This window comes from Sinocyclocheilus grahami, unplaced genomic scaffold, assembly GCF_001515645.1.
Source record: "Sinocyclocheilus grahami isolate Dianchi unplaced genomic scaffold, SAMN03320097.WGS_v1.1 scaffold2477.1, whole genome shotgun sequence".
NCBI classification, from domain to species: Eukaryota; Metazoa; Chordata; class Actinopteri; order Cypriniformes; family Cyprinidae; genus Sinocyclocheilus; species Sinocyclocheilus grahami.
This window is the reverse complement of record NW_015507656.1, coordinates 23,208-35,347: the sequence shown is the minus strand read 5'-3', so window position 1 is coordinate 35,347 and position 12,140 is coordinate 23,208. Positions and strand designations below refer to the sequence as shown.

Here is a 12,140-nt window from a genome sequence, read left to right as displayed (position 1 = left end):
AAGATTAAAATAAGGATTAAACGAATAGAATTGATTGATTGATTGACTCAGCTTTTAAAATGTAACAGACTGAAACTATTTACATTCTGTCTTTAGTGTTATTTTAGTATCCGCTGGCGTAGGTATAATTTCACCAATATTTGTATTTATTTTTATATTTTCTGTTTTCATTTTTTTGTTTAATTGTGTTGTGTGTTTTTGTCATTTTTATAAATGTCTATATAGTTTATTTAAAAAAAAAAATTTCCTTCAGTTTTATTTTGATCTATTATAGAACATCAAGTTAAACTGGGATGTTTCCCAGGCAAGTGACTTAAATAAAATAGGTTTATGTTTTTTGTATATTTTATTTTATTTCAGTTAATATTTACTTAATTTCAAGTAACTTTTTTTTTTTTTTGTTAATATGAATTATCCTGGATCAGAATGTCTTGCATCTATCTTTGCATCTCTTTGTGTTTATAGTCACTTTTATGCTGCACATTAACTTTTATTTGTGCACACTGCCGACAAAATCAAGAGTTGTGTTGAGAATCTAAAAGCTACCTTGCTGCTTTGAAAACTGCCCCGCCTTGCTTTCATATTTCCTTCAGAAACTGCAAATCTAATTTAGATCGTTCCAGTTTTTATTGTGTGACACTAGATGTGTCAAACTGCATTCTCATGGGCTTTTATGCATTCTTCTTCTCTCCGTATCCCCCGATGTGTGTCTTCTCTCCTCTGCTGGAGGCTGGTGTAAGTGCAGCGCTGTATTGAGGTCAGCAGCAGATCAGTGCGCTTTACAGACAGCAGCAGATAAACAGCAGCGTGTCAACACTCTTTGTACAGATATGCAATCTGTATAAGTGTGTGTGTGGGATGCATTTGTATGTTTCCCACTCGTTCTATTTCTTCCATCACACACACAGTAGTCTAGCAGTGATGAATGTGGAATGCTTGCTCTGTTAAACCGGCTGCCGCTGCACAAATAATACATTGTAAAATCACAGAGGCGTCCATCTTGGCTCTGGATCCTGCACAGTTTCCTCAGACCTCTGTCCTCGTGTGGGCTGGGAACTGCCAAAGCGTTGGGATTGGTTTGTTTGTCGTGGAGCGTGGAGCTCGCGGTGTATCATGCCACGTCTCGGTGTTTTGACAGCATGATGGTGCGGAGGATAACAGCGCTGGTCGTGAGCTCGGCTAGAGGGAGACAGAGAGAAACTTTGGCCTTGACTTGCGCTCTTGGTCACTAGCGAGTGTGTGCATGTGACAGGAAGTAAGAGTGCAAGACTGTTTTGTCTGGTTTTCAAATACAAATGTTGAAACTTGCTTAAATCCAGATGGATTTAGTTGAGATGTGAATTGAACATGATGCAGTCTTGTTTGAGTTTATGCTTAAAGCGAGAACACATATCTCTCAATAGGGGAAATTAAACTTGTTTTGTCTTTGAATTTTTTTCTGAGGCCAGTGGCAGATATTTGTTCTTGTTTTAATCATAAACTTAATCATTTTCTCATAAAACAAGACTTCTGGTTTAGTCTCATTTTGCTTCTCAAGTAAATGCATCTTGATTTACGATGTTTTTTGACATTTACACTGGAAAACAAAGTATTTATTTATTTAGTGAAATTAATGAAGTAATGCAGATATATTACAAGTTGTATTTTCAAATGTTGAAACATTAAAATGCATTTACATTCCGAGACCATATTGGCATATTGTGTCTTAAAACGTCTTAAATTTACTGTCATAAAAATTGTGCAGCGTCTAGAAAAACTTCTTAGTGTAAGTTAAATTAATTATATATTACTTATATAATTTGCTTGTAAAACGTAATATGTTATGTGCATTTTGTCTCTTAATTAGAAGCACCACAACATTACCAATGTGTTTATAATATATAACAATTTCGAAAGCACACCAAAAACAAATATGCTAATAACGAACACACTGCTTGATTTAAAAACGCAGGTATCAATTGAAATATGAAAAAAAAAAAAAAAAAATGCATGTAGTCTTCAGGTATTTTTAAATTAAGTTCAAATTCAGCTTGACGTTTATAAGAAGTAAGCAAATAAATAAACAAACAAACAAATACATAAATAAACAAGAAAAGTGAACCAATTAAAATAATACAATTGTGCTGAAAAAAACTCAAACAAAAGGTACAAAAACCTCAAAAACGTAGGACACTCACACATGCATACGGGACTAGTCATAGAAAGGGTTTTAGCCTCGCTCGTATAACTGAAAGACGTTTTTAGGGTATCCTGATATCACTCGACGCTAATATATGAAGCAGAGCTTACAGATACGCTTGTGTGCTGATCTGTTCATTCTGTCTGTCTTTCAGAGAATGTCTGAATACAGCTCGATGTTGAGTGATCTGTCTGAGAACATCACTAATGAAGACCTGGAGCAGCTGAAGTCGGCCTGTAAGGAGGACATCCCCGAAGACCAGAGCAACTCCATCACCTGCTCCAGAGACTGGTTCAGTTACCTGGAGAACAATGACAAACTGGCACAAGGTGAGGAGGACTCTGGACAGATTCATCTAGCATGAGAATGAATGTGCTCTCACTCAGGCTGCGTGCACGAGGCGAACAGAGATTAGAATAAAGTTACCAGTCACTGATAATCTTCCTCTCTGGCTCTCAAATATAATTTGCATTTATGTTCAAAATATTGAAACATCCTGTTATAGGTCACGAGAAAAGGAAGAACCAATGCTATTTGACACAACAAGATGTCGCAAAATCGTACATATTACAGAAATAACACACTTAAGTCAAGTCACCTTTATTTACAGTATATAGCGCTTTTAACAATACAGGTTGTGTCAAAGCAACTTTACAGCATTACATAGGAAAATAGTGTGTCAATAATGCAAAACGACAATAGTAAACACTCAAATCGTACATATTACATAAATAACACACTTAAGTCAAGTCACCTTTATTTACAGTATATAGCGCTTTTAACAATACAGGTTGTGTCAAAGCAACTTTACAGCATTACATAAGAAAATAGTGTGTCAATAATGCAAAACGACAATAGTAAACACTCAATTTTCAGTTAACATTGAATTAAAGGAATATACTTAAGTGTGAACGTAATGCACATTTTTTGGACACTTAGTTACATGTTAATTGCAATTAAAGTATTATAGTTTAAATGTATATTAAATACAATATATGCTGAACATTAGAGTGTCTTTGACCCACTTAAGTAGGACTTAAGTACATCTTTGTATGCAATTTCATAATAACGTCTATTGTCTTTGAAATATAATTGAAGTACTGCTGAATGTACTGACAAGCATTTATGATCAACTAAAATATACTTTAATGTCATTTCTATTGAAACTTGTGTCATGTATTTTAATATACTTGTAATGGTGAAGTTGCAATTTAGTGCAGATTAAGCATTTAAATCTATTAACTTTAAATGTAATATTGGATAAAATACATTTAAAATCATAATCAAGTACTTTAGGTTTACTTAAACAGTGATTTAAAATGTACGTAATTTGCCTTTATCACAAAGGTCACTTTTTAAAAGTGTACTTAAGTGTGTTTAGAAACATAGTCATGAAATTGTCGCTCTTTAAGTCACTTAAGTGGCCTTTTATTTCATTCGTATTATATTATCTGCTAGTACAGTTTTAAACATATACTTCTTTTTCACAAGGGTGTTTCATGAGGCACTACATTTGAATATGTTTAAACATTTTATATTACAAGAAAGTACATTGTATGTGTTTGGAACAGCATGAGGACAGACTTTTCCATTCCTTTACATGACGGTTGAGTTTATTGCACAGGTATGTGCTCATAGTTCGATAAGACGTCTCTGTGTGTGTCTTGCACAGATGACCTGTCCTACATAGAGCACATCTTTGAGATCTCGCGGCGGCCGGACCTCTTGACCCGGGTCATCGAGTACCGCACGACCGTGCTGAAGATCTCCGAAGACGACGAGATCGACACCAAGCTCACACGCATCCCCTCGGCCAAGAAATACAAGGGTACGAACGAGTACAGTCTCTGTCTCCTTTATTGAAATAGTAGCGTCTGTAACAGAGTTGTCCTTGCGTCTCTCCTCTCTGTCGTAGATATCATTCGCCAGCCGTCAGAAGATGAGATTATCAAACTGGCCCCTCCCCCTAAAAAAGCATGAGGTCAAAGTTCACGACCTCTGCTCCTCATCCCCGGCACTTCAACTTGCCCATCATCGTCACCAAGCCCCGCCCACACCACCTCCTCCCACCGAACAGAAGCCAGGCAGCCAATCAGATCGCCAAGATGCTTTAAAGCCACGCCCATGCCACGGAGGCACAGACAACTGAACGAAAGACAAAGAAATGGACAAAAAAAACTTGCAGAACGGATCATCAGGTTGTGTGTCGGAGTGAAAACCAATCAGTCCGTGTTCGCTGACGCTTGTGTGGAATTGTGTGTGTGCGAGAGAGAGTTTATTCACACGCGTGATCCCGGGATCAGAAGTTGGTCAGACCAGCGCAATAGAGGATCCGCAGTCAAAGTGGCGACTAGTGTGAATCTAGTAATGAAACCGGTTTAGCCACTGATCGCTGTTCCTTTAGACACATTTACTCCCTGGTTAGTATCGTGGGTAGACTCCAGGTCCATACATTACCTTTAAAACCCGACTCATATCAACATTTAAAAGTGTTACAGATAATTCATCTCTGAATCTGTGCGATTGCCACTTAGAAAGCCAATATTTGCCTTCCTTAGAAATTAAATGCATTATTGCAGGGTATGCAATTACCTAGTAGAGAACTGATATTGCTTTTTATATCTCTGTATGTCATACTTCTAGGAATTATAGTTTATTAAAGTATCAGTTATATAATAAGAATCATTGTCTCGTATCAAACGACAGCAGTATATATATATCAACGTAAACGGAGTTTGTCAAACTAACATGGGAGAAAAAATTAGACGTTTATCTTCTATTATTAAATGTATAACGGGCCGAAAAACTCTGTCTGTGGACGATTAGAACATGCTAGAACACAAAATGCATGGGGAAAGCAGGGGGGAAAAAACTAAAAACAATGTGTGTTTAGTAAAGTTTTAGCTCCATCTCTGCAGTGTTTGCATCAGGAAATAGAAGGCATGTATTTTTTGTTAAAACTTAAAATTGCTCAATTTGACTACTTCTACTGTGAATTATTTATTCAGATGCCTCAGTATGCCATTATGTGAAACATTAGGATGATATCACATATATTTCCTGTTGATAATGTATATACTGATAGAAACAGCTGCGACTGAAACAGGGGTATGTACTGTAAGTCAAGGATGTGGTTTAAAAAAAACAAACAATATATATATATATATATTAATGAGATGGTAAATAACTATCCATCAATTGCAGCGCTCGATATGTGGTCAAACAGCGCATCGTTTTAGCTGTTTTCAGTCTATTTTTATATTTTTCATCCTGACACAGCATATTAAGATTGTCCTGCGTTTACAAATATTAATATCACGATTACGATCGTGATATTCTTTCGCCTTTTATTCGCACCATCTGCTGAAAGACTGTTTCGACACGACTCTAAATTCGCTTGATCACTGTGTGCTCTGCCCCTGCAGACTGTTGTTTTCATGCGATGAAGCCGGAGCGGTTATCGAGGACATGCCATGCGTGTTTTTACGCGTCTGCATTTCCACCCACGCATGAGGCGTTCAGTTTCAGTTTCTCACACTCTCTATTATTCTGCCGTGCGATTTTGTTACAATTGAGGCGAACAAGCTGTGAGACATTGAGTTTATTACTTTCAGTGTATAAAGACGTCATTTCTGGTCTGTTTCAGCTTTCGTGTGACGTCAGGGGACTGAAAATGCATGCGTTCGACCGGCTCTCGATCCTCTTTCATTGTATGCAAAAGTTCTCCTTTTTCAGTCCCAGAAATAATAAAACAAATTCGAGGGCGAGTAAATGACAGAATGCTTGTTTTTGTAATTTCTCAAAGATTAGCGTGTAAAAGTCCCGACGAGTCACAAACGATCCCTTCGAAAAACAGATTGTGCATTGTTCTATTTATTGTGTGTTTTTTTTATGTTGTAGTTGTTGTTGATGTATCGATGTTTCTGGATTGAGTACAGATATCATCTTGTGGATTTCGCGGTGTGTGACATTGTGACTGTGGTGATGTTCCCTTTCCAAACACACGGCCAAACGCTCATCGCTTTTGAATCGATTCGTTTCTCTCTTAGTTTAATAGTAGTTGGTTGGCTTAGTTTGTTTGCATCCTCAGTCCTGACTGAGTTTTCTGTGATACCTGACTCTAGATCAGCTCTCTATAGGCTTATGCTAGTTTTACCAACCAGATGTAGAATTTTATAACGTCCGCAGACCAGCAACCAAGGGCTTCAGATGCGCTCACGTCATTCACGGTGGTTTTCATTAGATCTCGTATTGCGTGCATGTCTGTACGTTTAGTCTATGATCGGTAGATTCGTCTCTGTCAAAGGCCTCTGTTGAGCACTGTGCTTTGCGCTTGAGATCAATTTAACAGGTGCATTTTTAAAACACAGCGCCTCCACTGGAGAACATCGGAAAAGCCATATTATCAATGCTCGCCTTTTCCGTGTTTCCTTTTACGAAGGCGTATTCGGATGAACTTCCTGTTGCAGCAGGAAATTATGCGGAGCTCGACGGATTAAGAATTATTATCTTTGCAATGCCTTTCTCTAGTTTAATGCCACTTCTTTTCCTCTATGCAGAGATTATTGGGCACTGTGCACGAGCGTCTCCTCTAGACACGTTTGCGACGTCGTTAATAACCACTACATGCACGCATCACGAAACAGTGCGATGCTGAAGCCATAGACGCATAATCATGTCGTTTGATTGTCAAATCGGATGTCACGGTATTAAAACATATCAGCCTTGATAATGCTGCAAAAGCGTCGTAATGCTGAAGATTTGTCGCTTTTGGCGTAACAGAAACACGATCCGAGGTGTTTTATCCAGCGTTTAGCTACCGTGTCCAAAACAAGGACCACTGAATCTAGCCGAAATAACAATTAACACAACAATAAATCCTGCTGAAAACCTGTCCATTTCAGAATAATCATAAGAAGAAAAAAATGCATAAAGAAAATGAAGCATATTACGATTTTTGTCTTTGTGACGCACATTTAAAACCCCCATTTTCACCTGGATATCGTAAAACACACACGATACGTCTAGGGTTTCCATGACTTGATTTTGGTTCTTTGCTTTATAATAATAGCATCGGGGGGGAGGATGTGCTTATTTGTCACGAAAATTATGTCGTGAAGCCTAAAAATAGGCTTCATTTTCTTTTGCATAATATGATTTTCTGTCTTTCTTTCTTTTTTTTAAGTTCTGACTGATGTTTTGTTCTTAAGTTGTACATACAAACATATTGCGGATTTATAAACGTGTTTATTATTGATTAATTTATTTAATGCAAGTGTATCTTGTTTTGGTGTACTGAGGTGTGTGTACTAACTGGACAAGCGGGAGGGCGTCTATTCATCAGTGTAAGTGTGATGCTCAGATCAGGTCTGTTCTGTTGGGTTTATCGTAGGACTCTGGGCTCAAGATCCTTTTCTATACTCTCCTGTTTTGATAACTTTACAGCATAATTTATATGTATTTTCGTCGTATATTTCTCTTTTGTTGTTGTTGTTGTTGTTCCAAATGCTTGTTCTGTTTCTTAGTGATGCTTCTCGGAAAAAAATGCATAAAGAAAATGAAGCATATTACGATTTTTGTCTTTGTGACGCACATTTAAAACCCCCATTTTCACCTGGATATCGTAAAACACACACGATACGTCTAGGGTTTCCATGACTTGATTTTGGTTCTTTGCTTTATAATAATAGCATCGGGGGGGAGGATGTGCTTATTTGTCACGAAAATTATGTCGTGAAGCCTAAAAATAGGCTTCATTTTCTTTTGCATAATATGATTTTCTGTCTTTCTTTCTTTTTTTTAAGTTCTGACTGATGTTTTGTTCTTAAGTTGTACATACAAACATATTGCGGATTTATAAACGTGTTTATTATTGATTAATTTATTTAATGCAAGTGTATCTTGTTTTGGTGTACTGAGGTGTGTGTACTAACTGGACAAGCGGGAGGGCGTCTATTCATCAGTGTAAGTGTGATGCTCAGATCAGGTCTGTTCTGTTGGGTTTATCGTAGGACTCTGGGCTCAAGATCCTTTTCTATACTCTCCTGTTTTGATAACTTTACAGCATAATTTATATGTATTTTCGTCGTATATTTCTCTTTTGTTGTTGTTGTTGTTGTTCCAAATGCTTGTTCTGTTTCTTAGTGATGCTTCTCGGCATAATATGAGCGTTTTGAGTGTGCTGTTGTAGCCATGTCGTGAAATGTTCATATGAGAAGCCACTGGCTGTCAATGCAAGAAAACCTTTAAGGATCATTCATTAAGTTCCCCGTCAGAACGTGCGACTGAGAAACGTGGAATCGGGTTTGACGACACACATCGTCGTTGGTGTGGTGCGATGCTGTTACTGAGATCGTGAAGAGAGGGATTTCGACAGTGAAATACAGTGTGGTTTGAGAGAGTGGATTAATGTATACTTTGATCACAGAAATGATGAAAGAAAATGTGGTAGAATAATTGAAAAATTGAAGGTCATTTAACCCAAAAACAAACAATCAAACAGCCCCATAAGGAATATAATGAACAAGAAATGCATTTTAGGACCATTGATATTGATTTTACATTCCCAGCTAGTAAGAAACGTTGGTTAATATTCTAATGTCAAGGTTCTTTCAAAGTTTTAAACAAACATTGCTCTAGTTAAAGGGATAGTTCAACCGAAAATCATATACTCACCCTCAAACCGTTGAGTTCTGAACAAAATAATATATTTTGAAGAATGTTGTAATCAAACAGTTGACGGTAGCCATTGAGTTCCACAGAATGAAAAAAATATTACTATGGAAGTCAATGGCTACCGTCAACTGTTTTGTCACTTTTGGGTGAACTATCCCTTTTCTCAAAGCGTTAGCACAAAAACATTGTTTATACATTGTTCATGAAACATTTGATTTCCGAACTGTTGGACGTTTATCTAATGTCTCTAATTTATCTAATGTTACTACTTGTTTCAGAACGTTCAGAGAACATTTAAATGCAATGCTTATTTTGTTTATTAATTTTTTTTTAGCTGGGTTGTAAGAATTCAGTTGAGCAGATGTGCCCCCAGTTTGATCAAATTTAAATATTGAAGAGAGGGATTTCGACAGTGAAATACAGTGTGGTTTGAGAGAGTGGATTAATGTATACTTTGATCACAGAAATGATGAAAGAAAATGTGGTAGAATAATTGAAAAATTGAAGGTCATTTAACCCAAAAACAAACAATCAAACAGCCCCATAAGGAATATAATGAACAAGAAATGCATTTTAGGACCATTGATATTGATTTTACATTCCCAGCTAGTAAGAAACGTTGGTTAATATTCTAATGTCAAGGTTCTTTCAAAGTTTTAAACAAACATTGCTCTAGTTAAAGGGATAGTTCAACCGAAAATCATATACTCACCCTCAAACCGTTGAGTTCTGAACAAAATAATATATTTTGAAGAATGTTGTAATCAAACAGTTGACGGTAGCCATTGAGTTCCACAGAATGAAAAATATTACTATGGAAGTCAATGGCTACCGTCAACTGTTTTGTCACTTTTGGGTGAACTATCCCTTTTCTCAAAGCGTTAGCGTTTATACATTGTTCATGAAACATTTGATTTCCGAACTGTTGGACGTTTATCTAATGTCTCTAATTTATCTAATGTTACTACTTGTTTCAGAACGTTCAGAGAACATTTAAATGCAATGCTTATTTTGTTTATTAATTTTTTTTTAGCTGGGTTGTAAGAATTCAGTTGAGCAGATGTGCCCCCAGTTTGATCAAATTTAAATATTTTGATTGTAATTCAGTGAAAATCATGCTCTCTTTACGTATTATCAATAATTGTAATATCACAAAAAAATATATATATAATAGGGTGAAGTATGGTGAAGTATGGCCCAGACTTATTCTTGACCCTTCTTTTGTGAGATTCTCCCACACGTAGGTGTTACTATAGACATGAAAACATTGTAACTAACTTTATTTAGTTTATTTCTTGACTTCACATTCCTAAACCATTCCGATGGAAATGTAGAGAATGTTGAATAACTGAAGATAGACGTTTTAGACAAGTTGATGTTGCAGAAATGGAAAGGCGAAAAGAAAGACGAATAGAGAGAAGTATCATATGTGGATAATATAATGCACATTCGTAGCATGGAAATACATTAGATTCTAAACTATGAAGCACATGTGAAATGATTGTGTGTGTAAGAGCTGTTAGAGCTATTCTCGTAATGTTTACATTGAGGACTAAAGCGTGCTCTCGTGCCACGACGAAGTGCCAACTCAATTTGTGTTGTGCAAAAGCTTAAAACAGACTGTTTAATATGCAGACTTATGTAATATATATATATATATATAATTATATATATATATATATATATTTGTTTAGGGTGAAGTATGGCCCAGACTTATTCTTGACCCTTCTTTTGTGAGATTCTCCCACACGTAGGTGTTACTATAGACATGAAAACATTGTAACTAACTTTATTTAGTTTATTTCTTGACTTCACATTCCTAAACCATTCCGATGGAAATGTAGAGAATGTTGAATAACTGAAGATAGACGTTTTAGACAAGTTGATGTTGCAGAAATGGAAAGGCGAATAGAGAGAAGTATCATATGTGGATAATATAATGCACATTCGTAGCACGGAAATACATTAGATTCTAAACTATGAAGCACATGTGAAATGATTGTGTGTGTAAGAGCTGTTAGAGCTATTCTCGTAACGTTTACATTGAGGACTAAAGCGTGCTCTCGTGCCACGACGAAGTGCCAACTCGATTTGTGTTGTGCAAAAGCTTAAATCAGACTGTTTAAAATGCAGACTTATGTATGACTCATGATAAGAAGCTTACATATTGTTTAAAAGAGTTTGCACCCTATTAGTTCTGCTGTGTGTGCAGTGTTTGGGCTGGAGATGCAGTGCTGTGATGAAGTCGGGTAGAAAATAGATACTGAAGTGGTCGGTCTTAGCTGAAGGAATTTGTTTTTGCATTTTTTGGTCATTGCATATTTATTTATTGATGTGATGCTCTTTTTTATTTTTCTAAGTCGCTTCATAAGATGTTTGAGTCTCATTAATCGTTAAACCTCCACAGGCGGATTACTGTTAGCATTTCTTCAGTAATTATTTTTGCTTTATTTCCTTCTTTTGTCTTATTTTGCAGCAACGAAGTGATAGACACTCAGTATGGAATTGTGTTTGTTAAATATACCTGCAGATGTGGCTTCTCTCTTGGAGTGAATTAGGCTGAAGCGAAATGATGCCGTTTTGTCATTGTGCTTAAATAAATATATAAATATTATATTCTATATTAAAATATATTTGCTAACCTATACAGATCTGTGTGAGTCAGTTCTTTGCCCCGCTCTCAGATAAAGTGCACAATGAAATGATGTGATAATATAAAATGCATATGCTTAGAATTTATGGTAATGATATATTTCTTCGGGCCTGAAAAAAAAAAGAAGTTGCATGAAGAAAAAAGAGGTTTTAGCAAATATTTTCTATGTAAATATGTTTTAAAATTTATTTTTTAAATTAAATATGCAGTGAATATTTTATATGCATGTTGTGAAGAAGAACCTGTAGTGTTAAACTAATGCACATGTTCCACGTTTCAATTGTTTCATCTGTCATGATGCAATGAAACATACGGATGTCATTTTTGTCTAAGTGCTCTTACCAAGCTTGCACTCTTTACTCTCAGCCTATAATGCAATAAATCACAGGGATTAGCTATATTATTAAATGCTAGTGTGTGGGTTTTGGTGAAAATGGCCTAGGATGGACATCCCTTTTGGCCACTACTGTATGTGTGTTAAAGCTCTTTGTTTGAGCTGCAGGCTGTCAGAGCTTCTGGTTTAATACTGCCCTCATGTGGACAGAAAAAAAAAATATGGCCTAATAGAGAATTTGCATGGACATTTGAACCTTTGAAGACTGAAATAACAGACAGCTGTGCACCTTGAACAGG

General features: G+C 36.3%; 1 protein-coding gene across 1 annotated transcript; it reads left to right on the top strand.

Moving 5' to 3' along the window:
* The first annotated feature begins 2,302 nt into the window (after positions 1-2,302).
* On the top strand, positions 2,303-4,236 carry LOC107575136 (astrocytic phosphoprotein PEA-15-like). The gene is made up of 3 exons (XM_016261551.1): positions 2,303-2,508; positions 3,852-4,007; positions 4,095-4,236. Exons 1-3 carry the CDS (start codon positions 2,337-2,339, stop codon positions 4,157-4,159), a joined length of 393 nt encoding a protein of 130 aa, XP_016117037.1. The 5' UTR covers positions 2,303-2,336; the 3' UTR covers positions 4,160-4,236.
* Positions 4,237-12,140: the final 7,904 nt, after the last annotated feature.

Coding starts and splice junctions, on each gene's coding strand:
- LOC107575136 (XM_016261551.1), top strand. CDS start 2,337: ATGTCTGAATACAGCTCGATGTTGAGTGATCTGTCTGAGAACATCACT. Junction 2,509..3,851: donor CAATGACAAACTGGCACAAG/GTGAGGAGGACT, acceptor TGTCTTGCACAG/ATGACCTGTCCTACATAGAG. Junction 4,008..4,094: donor CTCGGCCAAGAAATACAAGG/GTACGAACGAGT, acceptor TCTCTGTCGTAG/ATATCATTCGCCAGCCGTCA.